The sequence below is a fragment of the Pan troglodytes genome, chromosome 21 (assembly GCF_028858775.2).
Source record: "Pan troglodytes isolate AG18354 chromosome 21, NHGRI_mPanTro3-v2.0_pri, whole genome shotgun sequence".
Taxonomy (NCBI): Eukaryota; Metazoa; Chordata; class Mammalia; order Primates; family Hominidae; genus Pan; species Pan troglodytes.
This window is the reverse complement of record NC_072419.2, coordinates 19,600,495-19,623,508: the sequence shown is the minus strand read 5'-3', so window position 1 is coordinate 19,623,508 and position 23,014 is coordinate 19,600,495. Positions and strand designations below refer to the sequence as shown.

At 40.2% G+C, this 23,014-nt stretch overlaps 1 protein-coding gene across 2 annotated transcripts in view; it reads right to left on the bottom strand.

Annotated features, from left to right (window-relative positions):
• SPTLC3 (serine palmitoyltransferase long chain base subunit 3) overlaps positions 1-23,014 on the bottom strand; it is a 159,113-nt gene that overhangs the window by 59,945 nt on the left and 76,154 nt on the right. For both annotated transcript variants that reach the window (XM_009436815.4, XM_001135152.5), the window contains 2 exons: positions 15,696-15,820; positions 13,327-13,420 (listed from right to left, as the gene is read on the bottom strand). In XM_009436815.4, the coding sequence (XP_009435090.1) occupies positions 13,327-13,420; positions 15,696-15,820 (219 nt within the window). The remainder of the gene's footprint in view (positions 1-13,326; positions 13,421-15,695; positions 15,821-23,014) is intronic.

Here is a 23,014-nt window from a genome sequence, read left to right as displayed (position 1 = left end):
CAGTCCTTTCCTCTCACCGGTGGAGAACGTTTCCCTGCCCCTTGGCTTGGGTTCAGCCAAGTGACTTGCTTTGGCTAACGGAATACAGAGAAGAGACAGTTTGCTAGTTCCAAACCTAGATCTGAAGAGGTCTTATGCATTTCTACTCTTTCTCTTGTGCTTCTGCTAGTGACAGAAAAAGAAAATGCCCAGGCTAGCCCCCTGGTCTCAGGTTGGCCCTGGGAGAGGATTAATGGCATGTAGGGCACGGTTACCCCAGCTCACCTGCAGCCTCCAGTGAGAAATACTTGCTGATTATTATTGGCAACTGAGGTTTGTTCCAGTAATAGTTGCCTAATACGATCTCGAATGGCCCTTCCTGATATAGCCTCTGCCTGTCTTTCTGACATAGTTTGTCAACATCCCCCAACACACAGCCTCCTGATTCTCCTCCATGCTTTTTTTCCTCTTGTCTGTCTGGAGAATACTCACTCATCACCGAAGTCTTAACCCAAACTCTTCTCGTCAATAATACAGAACAGAGTTAAGGGCTTCCTCCTTGGTGTCCCTCCCGACTTGTCTATTATTTTTTAAGCACTCATCGCGATGTTCGTTTTTTGCTTTCATGCCTCTCTTCCATGAAGTCAGGGACCTCGTCCTCATCCTTCTCGCCCTAGTCTTAGTACACAGTACTAGGCTCAATCATTACCTAATAATTGCATCAATGTTCTTTTCCTGGAGAAAGAACGTAGACTAGGAGACAGGCAAGGAAATGCCACTTGTGGATAGAAATAAGAAGTATTAGAAAAGATAAATATCTCCTACCTGCAATATATTTTCAAAAATTGATGGTATCTTTTGTTTTGTTTTAAACACGAGCAGATAGATATTTTTTGAACGTTCCCAAGAGCGTGTTTTAGCGTACATTATTAACCACTAGATGGCAGCCAAGGAAACAAAAAGCGGCTTTCTTGTTTTGAAATTTTCAGTTAATAAACTTTCACCTATTTGGGTATCTTCTTTTCACTTTTGCTTTAGGCAGAGTTCCTAAAATATTGAAGAAAACCTTGCGACTTGGAGAACCAGTCTTCCTTTCCTATAATCTTTTATTTATTATGTCTATAATATTTTATACTATTATTCATCTTCTATAACCAAATCCTCTGAATGGAATAAAGAGATGGTGAATAAAAGCATTCCTGTTAAGAATGTTTTCCCTTTGGGACTTGGAATTTATAAGTTTTTGTGCAGAAATGATAGATGGTAAATGTGGCTCCGAAGACACTGGAATAAAAACTAAACCCAAGTGAACTAAATTAGTAGTCATTTTAAAATGAATATTCTAAGATTTGGAAAAAATATGTAAATTCAGAGGCCACTGTGTTGTTTTTGCACCAAAAAGGTCACATACACACGATGGATTGATCCAGAATTTTAAAATGAACACCACGAGTCCTAAAGAGAAGCTTTTCTCCATTTTTAAAAATAACACGCAAGACATGAAAACAAGCCTTTCGGTGGCCGCGCTGTGTTTTATACATTTTGCGGAGGGAAGCAAGAGGAATCCCAGTCTTTTCCAAGTCAGGGACTTCGTTGTGTTTGACTTGAATGGAGATTGCCATGGGAGTGGCTTTTGGTGGAGTTCACAGCCCCCCAGGGTCAACACACCAGGATTCTTGAGCAGAAGGAAAATCAATTAGCCATTTTTTTTTCCTCCTGCAAGGGATGAACTCTCCGACCTCTTAGAATCACAGAAGCTACACAAGAAAAGGGAAGACTGTGCTCGGCCTGGATTCTGGCCCCACCTTAGCCCCTGGCATGTTCCTCTCTGGTTCTCTGTCGTTCTACAAGGCTACAGTGCGTGGGTTACAAACCCGCAGATTTAAGGGATTGTGATTTGTGTTCTGTAGGCCTTATGGGATTCTACTGTTTCAGCAAGCTGCATGCTTACATCTGCAAGGGATTTTTTAAAAATAATGATGCTTATTAAGGCACTTACACTTGCATTAGGTTAATCCCCATGACACCTCTGAGAAGTGGGGAAGGACTGTTAGGTTTTTGTTTTTTGCAGATGAAAAAAACAATGCCAGAAGTTTTGTTAAAAAAAGTTCCCCAAACAAAAGCCCTCCAAACAAACCTGTTCTTGTTGATTTAATAAGAAAATTCTGAGATACGGAAATTAAAATAAAAGTATAAATTTGACACCATCTAGGCACACACACACGGTGCTATGGTACAGTGTGGTTGTCGAGTCATAATGACACACCACGGACTTAAAATGACCACTATTTGAGCATTAATAATGCCTTGGTGTTATTCAGCACAAAATTTGACTCACTAAGGAGGTTTCTTTTGGTTTGTAGAGGACTAAAAGGATTGAGCTGGTTTGGTGGTGTGTTAGTCCATTTTCACGCTACTGATAAAGACATACCTGAGACTGGGTAATTTATAAAGAAAATGAGGTTTAATGGACTTACAGCTCCACGTGGCTGGGGAAGCCTCACAATCATGGCGGAAGGGGAAAGGCACATCTTACGTGATGGCAGACGAGAGAGTGGGAGCCAAGCGAAAGGGGAAAACCTTTATAACACCATTAGATCTCGTGAAACTTATTCACTACTACGAGAACAGTATAGGGGGAACCGCCCCCATAATTCAATTATCTCCCACTAGGTCCCTCCCACAACACATGGGAATTATGGGAGCTACAATTCAAGATGAGATTTGGGTGGGGACACAGCCAAACCCTATCAGATGGTTATAAATATCTAGCTATAAGAAATGAAAATGTGGAGACCATGTTCTGATGCCTAGTGCAAAACAGTCCTAGCCTTTCGCCAGCCTAGTTAACTGGATTACTGAATTACTAAATACTTGGAATAATCCAACTATGTGTCCAAAGCTACAATCAGGCTTAGGTGACAAATGCTCTTAGCCAGCCTGAGCCTGTGCCTGTTCTTACGTTCAAAACACTAATAATAGCAAGCCTCCTGGATCTGGAAAAGCTGAAGATGCAGTTTTGTGAAAAGAAAGCACAAGGCAGCAAGGGACCCAGAATCTTCCAAGAAGGTAGGGCATAGTTCATAGTGTGTCTTCCGAAAGAAAAAACCCAGACATTTAGCTTTCCTCTTATTTCACTGTCAAGTGGCAACACTGTTGCATACATCAGGGCTTCCTCCTTTCTCTTCTCTTGTGCAGCTGTGGGTTTTCCAAAGGCCTAGATCTAATGTGAGATCTTTGCTCACTGCCCATTTCTCAGTGCCCCTGCTCCCTCTCCTATGGATCCAGGAATGCGAGATTGGGGCTGAAACTCAGCCTCCACTTTCCATATGCTCCTGGTGTGGTTGGTGGCTTATTCTTTGTCATCCAAGACCCCACAAAAACTACTTTCAGCTGCATTTAGAGACACCCTTTGGTTCCCTACTCTCTGGGTTGCTCAGCAAAAATATTTTTGTGTCTGCCTATCAGCGGCACTCATATTTTGTAAATGAAAAGATGGATGGATGATGAATGAATGTTACTTTTTACTGTTCCTAGTCCCTTACCCCCCATCTCTATATCCACTCCTCTTATTCCTTTGGACATGCAGTTTCATCCTTCAAGATTCAGCCCAAATGTGAAATAGTAAGTAGCGGGTATTTAAATAGCTATGAATGATGACAAAGAAATTATTCTTACTTTTAAGATGGTGGCGGGGAGGACTGTCCCCCTTGTTTAGCCTTTCGGCGGAAACAAAATCACAATGACCAATTTTGTCAAGCAAAACAATTATTTTTTGAAAGTCACATTTATGGGGTCTGTTCTCCATGAGATCACAGAGGCCATTTTTGACTGAAAATCTGGTGCCTTTAAGTTTTATAAAGCAGATTGTGCAAGGACTTTGGCTCAGGTTTTCTGGATGGCTCTTTAAACATGTGGATAGATGTCGCACAGCCTTAGGCAGTTGAAAGAAGCAAAGGGATCTTCTTGGAAGAGTGCAAAAGACAGCTGAGAGCAGGTGACCTGGGTTGGGCTTATGGGTGAGGCAGGTGCTAGGGACAGGGCCTGTTTACCCTGCCGGGGGAGGGGGTAATTGCAGCAACTTTTGACTCTGTAGGCATGAGATGAAGGACAGGCAGAACCTAGAAACCAGGGACAGGGTGTCCAATAGGCTTGGGCTCTGGGCTTGATGCAATGCATAGGATTCTGATCTGCAGGAAAGAGATTGTGGAATGAGACAAAGTACTGAGATGGGATCTCTAAATGAGGGGGCTCAATGCACGAAGGTGAGACATGATTCAGGGAACAGTGTAGGAGCCCAGTGGTTAGGATTCTCAGTCAGGTGGGTGCTGGCAGCATCTACCTAACCAAAACTGCCTTGGCCCTGGGAGAGGTGTACGGGAGATGGAGGCTACCAAGTATTACATTCATCACTCTACGATCCAGGGGCAAACAGAGGGTAGAAAAGGCCAGGAAAGGAGGTAGCGTGTCATGCTTAAAAACGGAGACTCTGGAGTCAGACTTCCTAAGTTTACCAGCTCTGACTCTTACTAGCTCTGTGTATCTAAGTCACTTCACCACTTTATAGATGTTTCTTCTTCATCTGTCAAAAAGGAGATAAGAGTAGCAGGTGATTCATTTTGTAGTTATGAGGCTAAAATGAGTTGGTGAATGTAAATGGCTCATTACAACGAAGGCTCAATACAGTTGATTATCATTAAAAGATAGGGAGGCAATTGCTGGCTTTATTAAGCAACCTAGTTTAGAAATCCATGTTGGACATGGAAATATAAAAGATCATGGCTTGCAAAGTAGTCTAAGCCATGTTTACGGGTTTAACTTTTTACTTAACCTCACGAGCCCTTGTTCTGCAGACTACGTAGTGCTCAGAGTTTTCTGGCAAACACTGGCCTTCTTTTTCTTCCTCCTCTTGGTCTTTAGTAGGCAGAATTTTGGTTCTTCCTTTCCACTTTTTTTTTTAAACTACTCCAAATTCTTGACCTGCCTGGACCTCTGACCTCATGACAACTCTCTAAGCTGAAGAAACAGCTTTTCTCCGAGGCTAGCTTAAGAAAGTCTTAGTGACTCACTTGAGGACCGAGGTTGCCTGCAGTCTCGCTGCTCTGAGTGTGGTACTGCATGGCGGCAGCAGCAGCAGTAGCAGCAGCGGCACCCAGGAGCTTGTCAGAATGCAGGATCTCAGGCCCCCACCCAGACCTGCTCAATCAGAGTCTGCATTTTAACAAGAGCCCCCAAGTACCTCGTGTGCATATGAAAGCCTGAGAAATACTGGGGAAAAATAACTTCATCATTTGCTCATTTCCTCAAAATGCACCAGAAACACCATGGAGAACAAATGTGTTGGTTCCTGGTTGCAGCTGACTCTGTAGCTGAGGCTGTGAAATGGCTGGAGAATGGCTGGATAGCACAAGGGCAGCCTGAGGGTTGGCTATGTCCCTGAAGCTGCCCACAGTAGAAAATGCAAAAAGATATTTTTAATACTTAGCCAGCAAGAATGCAGAGGCCAAACTCCAGCATTCTGAATTGAAATTGAGGCTACTAACAGGATAGGGCTCCATTAGCCATCACACTGGACTGAGTTTTACACAAGGGACCATAGCTTTCTGAGTCCTACATATGGCCTGGCAGCAAATAGCTGGACTCAGCTAGTGGTTAAGAGTGTTAACAAGTGCTGTGCACATCCTGCCTATACCCTCTCAGCCCAGCTTCTTCATGCAAACACAGGCCATTCTTTGCCTAAGGGCTCTTTTTCTGGCTGTGGGAACATAGCCTGAGTAGGGAGCAGCCTTCGATCAGTCACAAATGGGAATTTGTGGATAAATACTTCAGCTCCCTCAGCCCACAGGTAGGGATAACAGTGAGTTATCTATCCTGGCACCCAGAGTTTCCTAGTAGAATCAAGGTCCTGTTGTCCCCTCTGGTCACTTGCTTGACAATGCACCATGTTGGCTGCCTTCCTGTGCCCTGCTCACCTACTGGTGCTTCCTGGCATCACTTTCTGAATAAGTGACTTGTGATTACATCCGTGTCTCAGGGTCTGCTGCTGGGGGAAGCAAACCAAGACAAAAGCAACAGACTTGGGTCTGCATTTTGACCCCTGTGATTTATCATTTGCCTGACCTTAGGCAGGTCATGTAATCACTTTGAGGATTAGTTTTCTGTTTAATAAAATGAGGATAATGAAAAGAACTGTGTATCTGGGTTGCTGTTAAATGAACCAGTTAGCTAAGAACTTAATACCAGTGAAAGCTGAATAAATGATAGAGTAGTTATGACTCAGCTATTATCCACATGTACTATTATAGAAGAACTAATCTATGGTGATAAAAGATTCTGGTACTCAGGTGTTTTTCTTTTTTGTTGTTGTTATTGTTTAAGAAATGAGGTCTTGCTATGTTGCCCAGGCTGGTCTTGAACTCCTGGCCTTAAGTGAGCCTTTCATCTTAGCTAACCGAGTAGTTGGGCTTACAGATATGAACCACCAGGCCTGGCTCTAGTACCCAGTTTTGAATTTAGCATCACTAAAAATGCACTTCTGAGTCTTTTCCTGTTTTTTTTAGGAAATAGACTTTGGGTGTTCTGATTTTGCTCCCCTGCAGAACTTTCCTTCTATTTAGTCTTCTCAGGTATTCATTCTGGCTTTGTGGGAAATGGAGAGAGAAGAATAATGAATAGCTTTGGAGTTAATGGTCAAGCCTATTTACACAGGCTTAAAAGTTTATTATGATGGTCTGAGTAGGTTTAAGTATATCTTAGGTATTTTTTCCTACAGAGAATTAAAAAATCCAAGGGCCCAGAATTCTGATTCATTTATAGTTGGCTTAAATAACAAAGGATGTCCACTTCCATTGGTACTGCTGAAAAATAGAACCTCCTCCTCTCCAACAGGCAGAAGAGTATTGTTAAGGTGTAAGGAGAGGGCATGAAGCAGAGGACAGTCCATGAGAGCAGAACAAGTTTAGAGTTGCATGAAATTCCACAATCCCATTGTTTAAGAATGCTCTGGTGCAGGTGGCCATTCTTAAAACCTGTCTCACAAGTTATTAGCTTCTATCTGGACTGGTTGTGTGTGTCATGCACATACAGTTTCTGCAGATCCTAAACAATCCCTGTATTATCAGTCCAATCTGTGTGGATGCATATGAAGGATTAAGACATCACTGCATACTAAAGCAGTTAGTATTATCTTGGGAATAGCAGAGCAAGAAACAGAGCCAGCAGCATCTGATGCTGTACATATTATAACTCCATTCAGTTCTTTCCCTGTCCTTATACTTCTTGCTTCCCTCACCTCTCAAGAAAGAAGTCATTCAGAGGACCCTGGAAATAACTCTGCTCTCAAGGTGTCTGTTTTTGTGATGTAAATACAACAGCAGCAGAATATGCTCGTGTTTCAAAGTTGTATTAAACATGTGGGTGTGTGGGAACAAGGGTTTTGTGCACCTGTGAATGAAAGCCTAGTGGTATCCTATTGCTGCTGTAAGAAGTTAGAATACACTTAGTGACTTTAAGACAACACAAACTTATCTTACAGTTCTAGAGGTCAGAAGTCTGAAATGGGTTCGACTGGGTGAAAATCAAGATATTGGCAGGGCTGTATTTCTGTCTGGAAGCTCTAGGGGAGAATCCATGTCCTTGGTTTTTCCGGCTTCTAGGGAAATGCTTCCTGCATTCCTTAGCTTGTGGTCTTCTTTCATCTTCAAAGCCAGCAAGGGCTCTTTAAGTCTTTCTCACATTGCATTGCCCTGATCCTCACTCTTTTGCCACTCTTTTCCACATTTAACAACCCTATGATTGCACTAGATCTACGTGGATAGTCTCTTTAAGGTTAGCTGTTTTGCGGCCTGAATTCCATCTGCAACCTGAATTCCCTTTGCCAGGCAACATAATGTTTGTAGGTTCTGGGGATGAGGGCATGGACATCTTTGGAGGGTGAGCATTATTTTTCCTACCAAAGAGAGCAGAAGAGCAACAGCAGCTCAGGCATAATAGACTCCCATGGGTTAGAGGACAGACTCTGACCTTAGCTGCACCCAATTCTCAATTAGTTGGGAAGGGCAGTATTTACCCAGATAGCTCCAGGCTTCACTATTAATCAGTTGTATGATCTTGGACAAGTTGCTTAACAACTCTAAGCCTGAATCTTCTCATTTGTAAAGCAGTTCCTACCTCATGGAATTCTTCACAGGGCTAAATAAATTAGAGAAGGCCATTACCTCAGCATCTGGCACAGAGGACTTTCTCAATAAATGTTAGTTGCTAGTCTAAATAACAACAGCTAACATTCATTGTTAGGATAGAGATAGTAACTATTATCTATTTTTCATGAGTACAAAAGGAGGGCATGAAGAATAAGTTACTGAATGTTTTGAGAGCTTTGTAAAATTGGGAGATAAAATTTAACCCTTAAATTGTAATTTCAGCAAAAAGTTAAGAATTTAAGGGAAAATTTTATTGGAAATAATTTGAAATGTAATAGAAAAATTCCAAGAATAAGAGTACTGCAAAGAACACCCACTTACTTTAACCTAGATTCACCTATTAACACTTTATCCCATTTGCTTAATCATCTCATCTATGCATATTTATAGCTATGTCTGTCCACCTGTGTTTAAATGTGTGTGTACACACACACACAATTGTTTCCCTGAATTAAGACAAAGTTGCATATATCATGGTCTTTACCCTAAATAATTCAATGTGTCCTCCCCTTTAAGAATAGGGTATTCTCATACAATTACAGCAGGATTCAGCAAACCTTTTCTATAAAAAAGCCAGATAGTTTTACTTTAGGCTTTGTGGACCACATACAGTCTCTGTTGCGTAGTCTTCTTTTTCTTTATACGACGCTTTAAATATGTAAAAGTGTTCTTAGTTCACAGGTCGTAAGTTGTCTACCCCTGGACTATGATGAAACGATCCACTTCAGTATTTTTAATGTTGATACACTATTCTTATCTAATATTATCTAATTTACCATGCATCTTCCAATTTTTCAAACTGGCCTAGTAATTTCCTTTATGCATTTTCCTGTCTCTTTTGGAATCTAGTCTAGGATCCGCCATTGCACTTGGCTGATACTGTTCTTTCTTATCCTTTAATCTGGGCCATTTCCTCAGCCTTTCACTGTCTCTTATGGTATTGACATGTTTAGAGAATACAATTCCCTTTTTAAAAATAGAACATTCCTAATTTGGGGTTGTCTGGTGACAGGATTCAGTGCTCTAACCTGCATCCCATATAAATGATGTCAAAGGCTTTTTAGGGTATCATATCTGGAGACACACAGGGTCCATCTGCCCTTCACTGATGACTTCCAGGTAATAGCAAATGGAAAAACAACAACAAAACAAAACAACACAAAAACAGAGAATAGAGAAATTCTAAGAGAACACTGCTGTAGAGACAGACGATCTTCAGAATTATTATTTTTTTTTCATCCAGTGCTGTTCAAAGCTTTAACTTAAAGCTTGTGTCTCTGTTTTCATCTCTACTAGGCATATGAGAAGGCAACTAAATGTTTTGAGAAAAACCAGTTTAGCTGGGGAACAGCATGGTAAGAAGCAGAACTCCCAGGTGCCTTTTGTTGCTTTTTGAAGTACATACATTCTTAGCATGATCGTTCAGGTCATGCTGAAAGTCCTGCTGCTCTCTGCATGCTCCAGATTAGTTTTCTGCTTGAAATAATCTTTTCTTCTTCCCTGATTAGAATTATCTTAATCCTTCAGCATCTACTGCAAATGCCATCCATTTTATGCAATTCCCAAGGAGAAATAGACTCTTCATTTTTCCATAATGTTTTCTACTGTCCCTTAGTGACACTGATGACAATGACGAGGGTAATAATAGTAATAACATAGCAGCTACAAATAATTCAGTAGTTCCCATTGCCAGGCATTGTGCTAAGCACTTATATGCCTTTTCCAACCATAGTATTATTTGTGTATCATAATTATCCTCATTTTTGGAATAGGAAAATTGAGATCCAGAAGGTAAAGTAGTGTGTCTAGGACCACAGTTTCGCAGTCTAATAAGCTGTAGGATGAGGACACAAATGCATGGGTCAAAGCCTGTACTTTGTTTTAAAATATTGGAGCAATGGTTTTAATTTTATATATGTTGTATGATTGTAATAATATTGTTAGCTTAAATTTACTTACAGGGAAACATACAAATATTAAGTGTACAATTCGATGAATTTAAATAAGAATGTAACCATCACCCCATCAAAAGATTGCCCCAGAAAGTTCTTTTATGCCTCTTCTCACCAATTCCCTCCCTCCAAACCAGAGACAAGCATTGTTATAATTTCTATCATCATAGATTAGTTTTGTCTATTTTTGAATTGACTACAAATGAACCCAGACAGTATGTATACACGTTTGTGTCTGGTTTATTTCACTCAAAATGATTAAAATAATTTTTCTTGAGAGTCAGCCATATTATGTGTAGCAGTAGCTTGTTGCTTTTTTTTTTTTATTGTGGAGTAGTGTTCTATTGTATAAATAAATAATAGTTTTTTCTTCTATCCTGTTGGTAGACATTCGGATTGTTTCCAGATTTTGGCTATTATGAATAAAGATGCTATGAACATTCTTGTACAAGACTTTTAATGGACACACACTTTCATTCCTCTTGGGTAAATATCTAGGTATAGAATTTCTGGGTCATAGTAAAGGAGTATGTTTAGCTTTATAAAACCTTGCCAAATAACTTTCCAAAGAAGTTGTGCCATTTTATACTCCACAGGCAATGGGTGAGCATTCTAGTGGTGGCTCCATATCCTTGCTAACATTTGGTGTTGTCATCTTTTAAATTTTAGCTATTTTAGTGGGTGTGAGAAAGCACCGTAGCCAAAGCCTATACTCTTAACCACTGCTTGATGTCATCATGGCCCTTTTCACTTTATACAGTAACTTGCATGCATATCTACCTTTCCTACTAGATTCCAAGCCCTCAGATAGCTAAGATATTACTTATCACTTTTATAGTCCTTCAAAGGGCTAACATAGTGCCTGAATCAGAATAGATAATAAACGCTTAATAAATTTTGGCTTGGAACACATTCTCTGCCAACTTTCGATCAAGAGTGTAAAAGAGTAGAGAGGGGAAGAGTGAGGATAATTAATATGGCAGGTGTCTGGTGATATATCCCAGGGCACACTGGCAAGGTCTGGGGACAGCTTAGATTAAAGGAGGTTCAAAAAATAAGATTCTAGGTCTTATATCTCTCAGTATACATTATAATCATCTGGGGAACTCAGAAAAAAATGCAGATGTTTTGGCCCCGACCCAGTGATGGTCATCTTGGAGGATTTCTACCCTAAAAGCCTTAAGCTGGAGAATAGGGAATGCTTGGTCAATGATTAATGAAGCTTACGTTTAGTCTCCCAGTTGGTCATTTATATATGTATGTATGCTTACCTACCTATCTATCTATATGACAGATATTTGGACTGAGTTGATCTGAGGTGGGCACAGTCATTGATCTTTTATGGATGTTCCCTAGATGCCACTATTGTGCAGCTAGCATTATGAGCACTGACGCAGTAGAATGGAGTGAAGAAACAAGGGGTTTACATTGATGATGATCATGTTGATCTGTTCCAAAGAGATAACACCCCGACTACGTCTCTCTGGAAGTGAGATTATCACGTTTAACCACATACATAGATGGAACTACAGTTGAATGACTGCCTAGCTATCCCCTTTATCCTTTGCCAAGTAGGCAGAGCCTTTGATCAGCAATCATCTGTCATGCTGAAGAATCAAAGGGCACAACACACTTGTGCTAATACCAGAGGCATTCCTTGTAGTCTCTTAATAAACTTACTTGGAGCCTTGAAAGACGTCTACTCCAAACATGAATTCCCAACACTGCCAAAATGATTTGAGTCTAGATGTGACAATCCATGATATTTCAGGCAGAACTGAAAGAATTTAACTTGGCTTATCCAAGTCTAAAGCCGAAATTGAGTGTTTGATGCAAAATGGACAAATGAGGTCAGTGTATTTTGAATGACATTAAGCCAGATGTTATAGCCACCCTATAAGTCTGAGGGGGCCATAGTTTGGCTCTTCTGGAAGGTCTGGTCCTGAACTGCACTCTAACTGTTCATCTTCACATAGCTACTGAAAGCGGCTCAGTAAGGCATAGCCAGACCTCACCCCACTCAGTGAGAGCCATAGATTTTTCATTTGAACAACTCTACGAGTTAGACAAGGGGGTTCACTTGAGAATACTCCCATGCATTTTCTTTCCTCCCCCATGGGACAATTGTTCTTTGGTTTAAGATTGCTGCGAGGTGGGCAGAACAGAATTGAAACAATTCTTCCTCAGTTCTCCGTCAGCCTTCTTCTTGTCACTTCAAACTTTGTTACCTCCTTGGAGGATTGGAGGGGAGAGCTAGGAAAGAGGAACAGGGAAAAATGAAGGGGAAGGGAAGGCAGGAGAGAAAGGTGGTAAGGAAGAAAGAGAAAACAAATTTGTGTGTGTACACGTGTGTGCATGTGTGTGAGTGCATGTGTGTGCATGCATGTACACATGCACAGAAAGAAGGGAATTTTCCAACGACAATAACAAATTAGAATCAAAACCTTTCAACCAGGAGGATCCTTACCTATCACAGAGTTCGACACCTCATTTTACAGATGAGGAAAATGAATGCAAGGAAGATGAAAGGATTTATACAAAGTGACACAGTAAGTCAGGAGCAGAGCTGGACGAGAGAACTCAGATGTCCACCACCATCCACCTCCTTCAAAGTGTTTCCTGATAATTTCCATGCTGCCTCATCAAGACCCTAAAAGAAGAAATAGCCTTCTGCCTGCTCCTCACCACCCAGCCACGCAAACCAGACCCTGAAAGGACATTTCAATGAAGTCGAATAGATGGTTTCGTTGGGTGGGGATCTGAGCATCTGTGGGTGGGCAAAGTGAAAGGAGGCATCCTTCTAAGGAACAGGCTAATTTTGTACCTGACCTTAACACAAAACTTAAGTCTTCAAACTTTCCCAAGGCAGAGCTGTAGAAAGGGAAGAGTAATAACACTTCTGATAATTAAATGGCAGTCCTGAGAGATCAATCATGTATTTAGAGGCCACATTGCAAAACCACTAACAGTGACATTAATGTGTTTGGGTTACACTTAACAATTTGGATGTTTAATGCATTTCAACCATTTGTTCCAGGTCACCAGAGGTTAACAAGCCAGGAGTGAATGTAAACATAATTGTGTTTCATGAGGCTACGTTGTCACCTTGAAGAACAGAACAAAGCCTCATCAATAATCTTTACTTTCTTCTAGGAGCAATCCAGTACATGTTGAGTAAATACATTGATACTCACTGTTGTGTTTGAAGATTCTTATGGTTGCACCTGAGAGTCGGGCCCCAAGCACAAGCGATGTGTGGTTTAACTCATCACTTAAAATGAGGCATCCCTGTGCAGAAAACAAGCACACAAAACACAAGCCAATAAATAAAACCAAGGAAAAACAACTTGTGGGGACAGGAAGACACTCTAAAACCTATCACACAATTTCTAAAACTCACTTTAATTTTAAAAGGCCAAGAGTTTAACCTGGTGTCTATGTGGACAAAATCATGTATAGCAGTTAGCTGATGGAGATGGAAATTGTTTTAAGAGATTACATGTTCACTGCAACATTTGCATATAGTTTTCAGTAGAGAAGTTCATCCAAGATCCTTGTTAAGCACCAGGTAGAGCCTAAAGTGTTGATCTCTGACAGGAAGATTGGTAGATTTTTGGGTGGGTTATGAACTTGTAGGGGCACTTCCATGAGAGATTATTTGGAACAGTTTTAGTTATTCCTCCTGAAAGGCAAGGGTCTTTTGTGCAGGACAATTCAAGCTCTTACTTCTGATCCTTATTTTCCACTGTATTAACATCCCATGTATGCAAAAACTTCAGTTTTACAGTCAAAAATTTTGAATTTGGAGAAGTATGGATGGCAATTCAGTCTGAGGTATGTGGATAAAGTCAGCCTAACTTACTGCTTGTAAATTACCCTTTGTAAAAGTATTCTTCTTTTTAAACTAAACGTTTCTAAATTGTAAAACTTCTTAAGCATACCAAAAATGCAGGCAAATTATGGTGGACCTTTGTCTTTTGTGGTCTTCCAGAATCTTTGAATACTCCATTATATTTCTGTAGTTTCACACACAGCATGTTTTGAGTTTTTTCGAGGCAAAAGCCACAAAAATTCCCATATATTTGTACTCTAGATATATGCATATTTGTAATTTTTCTGGCGGAACATTTAGGAGTTATTTATAAGCCTCTACCTCACCTTCCCTAAGAACAGGACATTCTCATATAAAAAATCACAATTCAGTGATCACATCCAAGAAGTTCAATGCTTCTACAATACTATCATTTGATAGACAGTTCAAATTTAAATTTCCCCAACTTTTCTAATGATGTCTTAAGCTTTTTATAGACATTATCATTCGTTTGATGTTGTTTGGTGCAAAATCCAGTCTAAGACCATACATTGCATGTAGTTGTGATGAGACACATTTTCAAAGGCATAAATTTGATTAATGTACTTGCTTACTTGCAATGAACCAGCCAACTTCCCATTTTTTTCTGAGGAACAATTTCAAACACCAGCATGATTGTCATTACATGGCTCATTGCCATTTGGCACCTGCTTTCATCTCTGGTCTTTTCTTTGACCACCATTCTATATTCTAGTTCCTCCAAACCTATGTATTTTACACATGCTGTTCCCTCTTCGTGTCCTAAATAATTCAACTTATTTATCTGTTAAAATTCTGTTCTCCTCTCACCATTTTTGCCCAGACATTGCAGACTTTCTCAGGAAGGGTTTTGGGCAGCTCTTTGTCCTTCCTCGTATATGGGCATGCCTTTTCTATGGTATTTGTCCTATTTTATTCAGCATATTGTTTCCCCCATTAGACTGTAAACTACATAAATTTAAAATACATAGGTCTTGTTCATCTTTGTATGTTTTGTATCTTCCCTTATATGAGGACATAGTAGGTTCTCAATAATTGGTTTATTGAATGAAAAAATAAATGGGTAATGTAGGACAAATATTTTGTCCAAATAAATGCTTAATAAATATTAGCTCTGAGAAGTTGCAGATGGGAACTCAGGAGCCCAAAATTATGACTGCTTTGTTAAACTGTCATTGAAGATGAATTCTGACCCATGTCTAGGGCTGCAATTATATAATCAGCAATATCATGACAAGATTTGCTGGACTAAGCTGGCATACTTATTCAAAAATACCAATATCCAATCAGTTTCTCCTACGAAAAGAACCTTCTCAGCCATACTTCTTCTTTTTTTCTTTTTTCTTTTTGAGACAGAGTCTCACTCTGTCACCAGGCTAGAGTGCAGTGGCCCGATCTCGGCTCATTGCAACCTCCACTTCCTGGGTTCAAGCAATTCTCCTGCCTTAGCCTCCCAAGTAGCTGGGACTACAGGTGTGTGCCACCATGCCCAGGTAACTTTTTTATTTTTAGTAGAGACGGGGTTTCACTATGTTGGCCAGGATGATCTAGGTCTCTTGACCTCGTGATCCGCCCGCCTTGGGCTCCCAAAGTGCTAGGATTACAGGCGTGAACCACCGTGCCCATCTCAGCCATACTTCTAACAAGGACCTACTCAGAGTTACAGTTCTTAGGAGTAATACAGTAGAAGACAATTATGTTAACAATTCTCACCTTTCCAACTAATGCTGGGATATTCATTGAGTTAGTTGCGAATCCCATCCCAAAGACCATAGCTGCTTCCACATTCAGGAACTTAGCCACAAGGTCCTCCAACTCCTTGTGCTTATCCAAGGTGCCTGCACATAAAATTACATGAGAAGTGAGCCTTCTCTTTTCAACAAGGCCAAGATTGAAAACTCAAATTCCAGTACGTACACATCACCAAAAGACCTATACAAGAGTGCTTGTAGCAGGAAGATTTGCCATTGCCCTAATCTAGAAACAGCCCAAATAGTCAACTATTGTAGAATGGAAAAATACAATGTGGGGTATTTATACAGTGGAATTCAATACAGCAATGAGAAAGAATGAACTACTGCTCCACACAACATTGTGGATAAATCTCACAAATCTGTTGTTGAGTGAAAAAAGTCAGACATCTAAAAAAGCACAGGCTGTATGATTTCGTTTACATAAAATATGCAACCAGACAAAACAGATCTGCAGTGTTAGAAGTCAGGATAGTAGTTACTTTTGTTAGGAGCATGAGGACGGTTTTTAGATTCTCTGAATGTTCTATTTCTGCATTTGTTACATAGGTATGTTTGCTTTGTGGAGATCCATTGAGCTGTATACTTATGACTGGTGCACTTTTCACCATGCTATAAATGAAAAATAATTTACAAAAAAACCCCCGCAATTCTTCTCTCTTTTTACTCTACATCTCACAAGTAATTAATTAAATTATAACCCCATCAGAGTTTTCCCACACCTAAACGCAAAACAGATCCCATGATTTCCATAGATACAATAAAACTAGTTATAATTTATTGAACCTTTGGAATGTACTAGATACTGTGTTGAGCTCACTGTTTAGGTTCTCTCATTTAATCTTAGAAGCCCAATAATGCAGGTATTTTTACTTCACAGATAAGAAAACTGAGGCTTAAGAGGTTACCAATAAAAAGCAACAGAGATAATCTAGTTTAACTCCAAAGTTTAGTTTTTATCTCTTTACAATCTCTTACATACTTGCCCTTTGATCCCTTCTTAAACATAATCCCCTTATGCTTTGCTACAGCAAATGTTGATGCTGCCCGTATTTTCTGTTTGCTTTCACTTGAACTCCTAGGTCTGCACAGTCCTATATGGTAGCCACCAGCTACATGTGGTTAGTGCAATTGAGAAACTGAATTTCAAATTTTATTTTATTTTAAGTAACTTAAAATGTAAAGCTAAAGCATAGTAAACTGCATTTCACCAACTGCAAATTTATTTTTTGATAGCATTACATTTCATATTAATTATTGGAAATTTAATGTCTTTATGAAGATGCGCTGTAAGTGTAAAATATGTACCATTTTCTGAAGCCATAGTACGATGACAAAAAGAATGTAAAATAGCACTTTTTTTTTTTTTTTTTTTTTTTGAGATAGAGTCTCGCTCTGTCATCCAGGCTGGAATGCAGTAGTGTGATCTTGACTCACTGCAACCTCAGCCTCCCGGGTTCAATCAATTCTCCTGCCTCAGCCTCCCAAGTAGCTGGGACTGCAGGTGCATGCCCCCATGCCCAGCTAATTTTTTGTATTTTAGTAGAGACGAGGTTTCACCGTGTTGCGCAGGCTGGTCTCGAACTCCTGAGCTCAGTCAATCCACCCGCCGTGGCCTCCCAAAGTGCTGGGATTACAGGCGTGAGCCACTGCCCCCTGGCCCGATATTTTTTTATAGTGATTACACATTTAAATGGCAATAGTCTGCATATACTGTGTTAAAGAAAATGTATAATTAAATTGATTTTACCTGTTTTATTACTTATTAAATATGGCTATTAGAAAATTTAAATTACACATGTGTCTTGCCTCATGTTTTTATTGAGCAGTGCTTTCTGAATGATAGATAAATGTACAAGTGGAGAGATGCTGTAATTTGCACACATAGAACATAGGAGCTGTTGCGCAGATTTAAGTTACGGAAGTATTGTTAGCATGTTTAGGGCCGCTATAAACATACTTTCTTCTGCCTAAGGATCAACATAGTTTACTATACAAAGTATGATATAAGAATTTATTTAAATCTGTACGTTAATTTTCTTACTGTGCTAAAATGGTAAGAAGGTATTGAATGGTCAGTTCTAACATTTATATTGCATTTCATGTTGAAGGGCACTTGGTGATCTGTGGCCTTCATGAGAGGTCACACTGAGGGGCCTTGCTTTTCAAACTAGAATTTATTTATCCCCAAAGTTATTAGAAGGCATAGTAAAACAGGTGTTCTAGGCTGGGCGCGTAGCCCACGCCTGTAATCCCAGCACTTTGGGAGACTGAGGCGGGCAGATTACCTAAGGTCAGGAGTTCAAGACCAGCCTGGCCAACATGGTGAAACCTCATCTCTACTAAAAATACAAAAAAAAAAATATATATATAGCCGGGTGCAGTGGCAGGTGCCTATAATCCCATCTACTTGGGAGGCTGAGGCAGGAGAATTGCTTGAACTCGGGAGGCAGAGGTTGCAGTGAGCTGAGATCGAGCCACTGCACTCTACCCTGTGCGACAGAGAGAGACTTCATCTTAAAACAAAAACAAAGGCCAGGCACCATGGCTCAAGCCTATAATCCCAGCACTTTGGGAGGCCAAGGCAGGCAGATCACGAGGTCAGGAGATTGAGACCATCCTGGCTAACATGGTGAAACTAAAAATACGAAAAATTAGCTGGGCGTGGTGGCGGGCGCCTGTAGTCCCAGCTACTCGGGAGGCTGAGGCAGGAGAATGATGTGAACCTGGGAGGCGGAGCTTGTAGTGAGCTGAGATGGTGCCACTGCACTCCAGCCTGGGCGACAGAGCAAGACTCCATCTCAAAAAACAAAAACAAAGACAAACAACAACAACAACAACAACAAAAAACAAGTGTTCTAGTAGTCAGTCTGACTCAAGATTTGGTGCAATGTTAAAAGTTTACATTGTAATTTCAAACTTTGTATTATCAAAGATATATTATGGAACAGAAAGAGAAACTGATATTTGGGAATAAAACATGGGCATATCATTTGCCAGATACGTGTTTACCTAAAAGAGGCTTCTTCCCGATGGGAATGGTTCCAAGAACAGATAGTGAAAAGGCCAACAGCCTGGGCATGAGGAGACTAGGTTCTGGCTTTAGGTCTTCTATTACCAGCTGTGTGGACTCTGGCTACCTTTCCTGAAAGTTTGCAGAGGGATTGAGAAAAATGCCATTTTAGGCTTTCCCGATGTTGCACGTACTATTTCCTCCACATAAAACCATTTTTTGCCCTTCATCTTTTCTCTAATGCCTTTCTCAGCTTCCCCAGGGAAAACTGGTCATTTTTCTCTTCCAAGATTGAATAACATTTATCATATGATGATTATAGCACTTATTAAGTTGAACTGAGAATGTTCCCAGGGCAATCTTCTCTAGTACAGAAAGAGTCCTTGGGGTGCAGATACTGTGTGTGAGATGCCATGACTTCCACAGATACTGACAATAGTATCATAGATGGCCATAGTGTCAGACATTCTATGATGGTGTCATAGATGTTTGTCTTGGCAACCACAGTGTCTACCACAGTGCTGACACATAGTAGGTACTTGTAGAGTTATATGGGGCCTTTTGATGAATAATGAAGACAGGGCTGAGCTTAGAGTAGGAGGTGGCACAGGGAAGAAGATCAAATGGCCATTCAATGCCTAGGCAACAAGGTGACTAGCCAGTGAATACCAGCTTGAAGACACTGATTCCTAGAGAAGTCTTCTAGTAAAGACACAGGGTGCCCACACTTTGCCAACTTGATATATTTCCCCTTTCCTGCCCAGAGGGTCAGGAAACTGGCCCAGTCACCCAGAAGTGCATGAGCAGAAGTTCATGATGCATCTCCATGTGTCTTTCTCCACCGTTAATCTTTCCAAAACCTGCTATCTCAGGAGCGTATCTACAACAATTGCATCATTAAAAGTTGTGAGGATGATATGGGATGTGTTGTCACGCAATAAAACAGCCAGCCGACTCATGAGAAGTGGGTATGTCTAAGACCAGTCTGAGAAATTGCTCCCTACAAGATCCTTTCCATTAGACCTGGCTTAAAGACGGGGAGGAGGCTAGGCACAGTGGCTCATGCCTATAATCCCAGCACTTTGGGAGGCCGAGGCAGGAGGATTACTTGAAGTCAGGAGTCTGAGACCAGCCTGGCCAATACAGTGAGAACCCCATCTCTAAAAAATAAATAAAAAGTAAAGTAGCTCGGCATGGTGGTATGCACCTATAGTCCTAGCTATCTGGGAGGCTGAGGTGAGAGGATTGAGCTTAGGAGGTTGAGGCTGAAGTGAGCTATGATCACACCACTGCATGCCAGCCTGGGTGACAAAGCAAGATCTCATTAGGGGGGAAAAAAAAAGAAAAGAAAAGAAGGACAAGGAAAAAGAAAACAAGGGAAGAGAGAAGAAAAAGGAAATGTAGGTGTCCATCTGAGGTCTGAAGTCCCCAGACACAGTCCTTTTTCAGGATTTCCAGTGGGCACATGGTTAGCAAAGTGATTTGTAGCTCCTAGATGCAAGACCAATTTCTATGACCAGATGTCTCACAGCTGAGTTACAAGTTAAGAGCAGTTTTGCATCCAGGGGCTTACCTTCATTTATATAGAAAACAATAAGCCCCAAACTCCATTACCATGGAATTTCTCTGTTTGGTGTTCATAGCTCGGATTTTATTAACAAACCTGAAAGATTCCTAGGATGGCTGAGGATCTTTCACCACTTCTACTTCAGGAAGTCATGCCTTTGAAAGTCAGATTGGACTGGTCTAGGGTGAGGTGGATTTTTAAAGGAATAATGAAAAATATTCCTTTTAATCAAGGGCTGCTTTTCTCTTCCTGCTTTTCAAATTCAAAAAATAAAAATGTAGGAAGAGCTTGGGGAAATAAAGTAGTCACCAGAAGCTTTGCTTTCTACAAACATTGATTCAGGCCATACCCTGATTGAGTAAAGATGTCAACTTGCAGTTGGTGGTGCAAATACTTAGGTAATTCTAGAAATCAAGTACAACATTTTGTCTTTGGTATATAAATATTGGCATTTTTTAACTCCTAAGAAAGTGTAGTTATAATGCTAGCTGAAGGTATAAATAAATCCACAATTTTTTTTTCTTTTGTTTCTCTGTGACATTTTAGTCTCTGAAAGTCAATAACAGCCATAGATTGGCTATTGACAGTGGATCTCCAAATTGCTTTGTTATGCATAAAATGAATCTTATTTTTGTCCTGGTGGTCCATTTATCCAGTGTTATGCTCAAAACCTGCCTTATGAATAAGGTAATAAACATAAACTGGAAGTATCCTCTTGTCAGCTCTCTAAGTGGTATTTTCATGTGCCAAGTGCCACATTTGCTGCCATCAGTCAAATCAAAAATTAGATTCAAGATAAAGTACCAATATTCTATCTATGGACTGTATGCATGTCTACTGAATTTTTATTGATACTGACTGGCTCATACTCTTTAGTCAGAGATTACTGGCCTACATATTGACATTTGTTAATAACAAAGAGTGTGGGTGTTATTAACAAGCCTGTTTCACAACTACCAATTCTTCTTTTGTAGCCCACGTGAAGACTATTTTCCAAATTGTAACCATAGCCACTTTTGGTCCAGAATGTCCTGTTCATAAACTGTTCCTTAGACCTGGCCTAAGAGCAGGCGGTTTATTATGGGGACCTGCCAGCTGTCCTATCTTGCCATTCACACTGTGAGTCAGAGCTATGAGTTCACATCTGTGCCACTTTGCTTGAAATGGTAATTCTTGCATTAAAGCCAGCATTCACATTCTGCTTAAAGAATTCCATCTTGGAGTTCATGCTTCAAAAGCATTTGGGGTACTCTGCTGTCCTCTTTGATCCACTTCCGTCCAGTCTAATGGAGGTTATGGAGCAATATTGCTTTTTGAGTGACTTTGTTTTTCTGGCCAATATTCCGAGATAGTCTGGAAGAAGCCAGATGTAGTATCTGAAATGGGTCTAGGTCATACAGTTACGAAGCATACACCACTGCTGCTGGGTTAAAGACCCTCCATCATGGTGAAGTCTGGAAAAATGGTGGAAGTAACTTTCAACTGCCCACTTACTCAGGCCTTCATTTTAAACAAACCACAAATCAACCTGCTTTTTGGCAGGTTGAAGCATTAGCAAATATTAGATCAGATGTAAATAAAAACCTTAAGTGGGGCACAGATATATAATTATGATGGTCTTTCACATCAAACAATTCTGATGAGAGAAGATTTTCTAAGTAGACAGAATAATAACTTCTCTCTCATCCCCTGGTCTCAATTTCCTTTTTGCAAAGTTTTATTTATTTTTATAAATAATGTGTAATGAGTGTTCAGTAATGTACCATGATTGCTTAATTTAATCCTCATGCTCTATATCCTCTCTAATCCTCACACCTACACATATTCTATAAAGTAAGCAACTGTATCCTTATTTTACTAATGAGGAAACAGGTACCAACGTGATGCTACTTAAAGGAGACAGAACTGATAAATGCAGACCATCTGCTTAACAATGTGCCAACCTAACATACTGAAATATTTTAAACCTTATCTTAATTGTCATCCAAGTTTTTGAGGTTGGTACTATTATTATCTTCATTTTATAGATGAGGGAAAAAAGAACCTTGAGAGTTTAGTTTACCCTCAAGACCCCTTGGAGGTTCCACAGTCACACAGTTAGTAAGTTTAGAGCCAAGATTCAAATTAGCATGTCTGACTCCAGAGATGAAACACTTCATCACAATTCCATGGCTTTTTCCAAAGCAGGAAATTTTGGCAGCTGTTAGCCCAAGGGATGCTAAGCATCTGTATGTTCTTAAATATATAAAGCTTTGTTGTTATAAACATCATAGGACAATTTATTGAAATATTAATGTATGCACGTTCTCCTTAAAAATTTTTTATTCCCCTCCTTCCATGTTTGGTAAGTAACCAGGTTGGGTTTAGTCTTTTGTTCGTAGAGAGGTTCATGATACAGGGTCCAAAGCAGGAATTATTTCCTGCCAGTCTTTATAGAAGCTTACACAAATTGAAGGGATTCCATTAGGAGTACTCAAAGGAGAGGAATCAAGGTATGCGAAGCAGAGAGGGTAAAGAGGATTTGATCAAGACTGGGGTCAATGGATCCATTCATATCTCTTGATGGTAGCTGCCTGGGGACCGTTGCAAGTTGCATGAACATGGCTTGAACGCTAGATACTGGAGTTTCTATCCTCAACATAGACTCCTCAGCCTCCAACATAGGACAGAGACACTAGGTTGCTGGACCACAGGGCTTGTA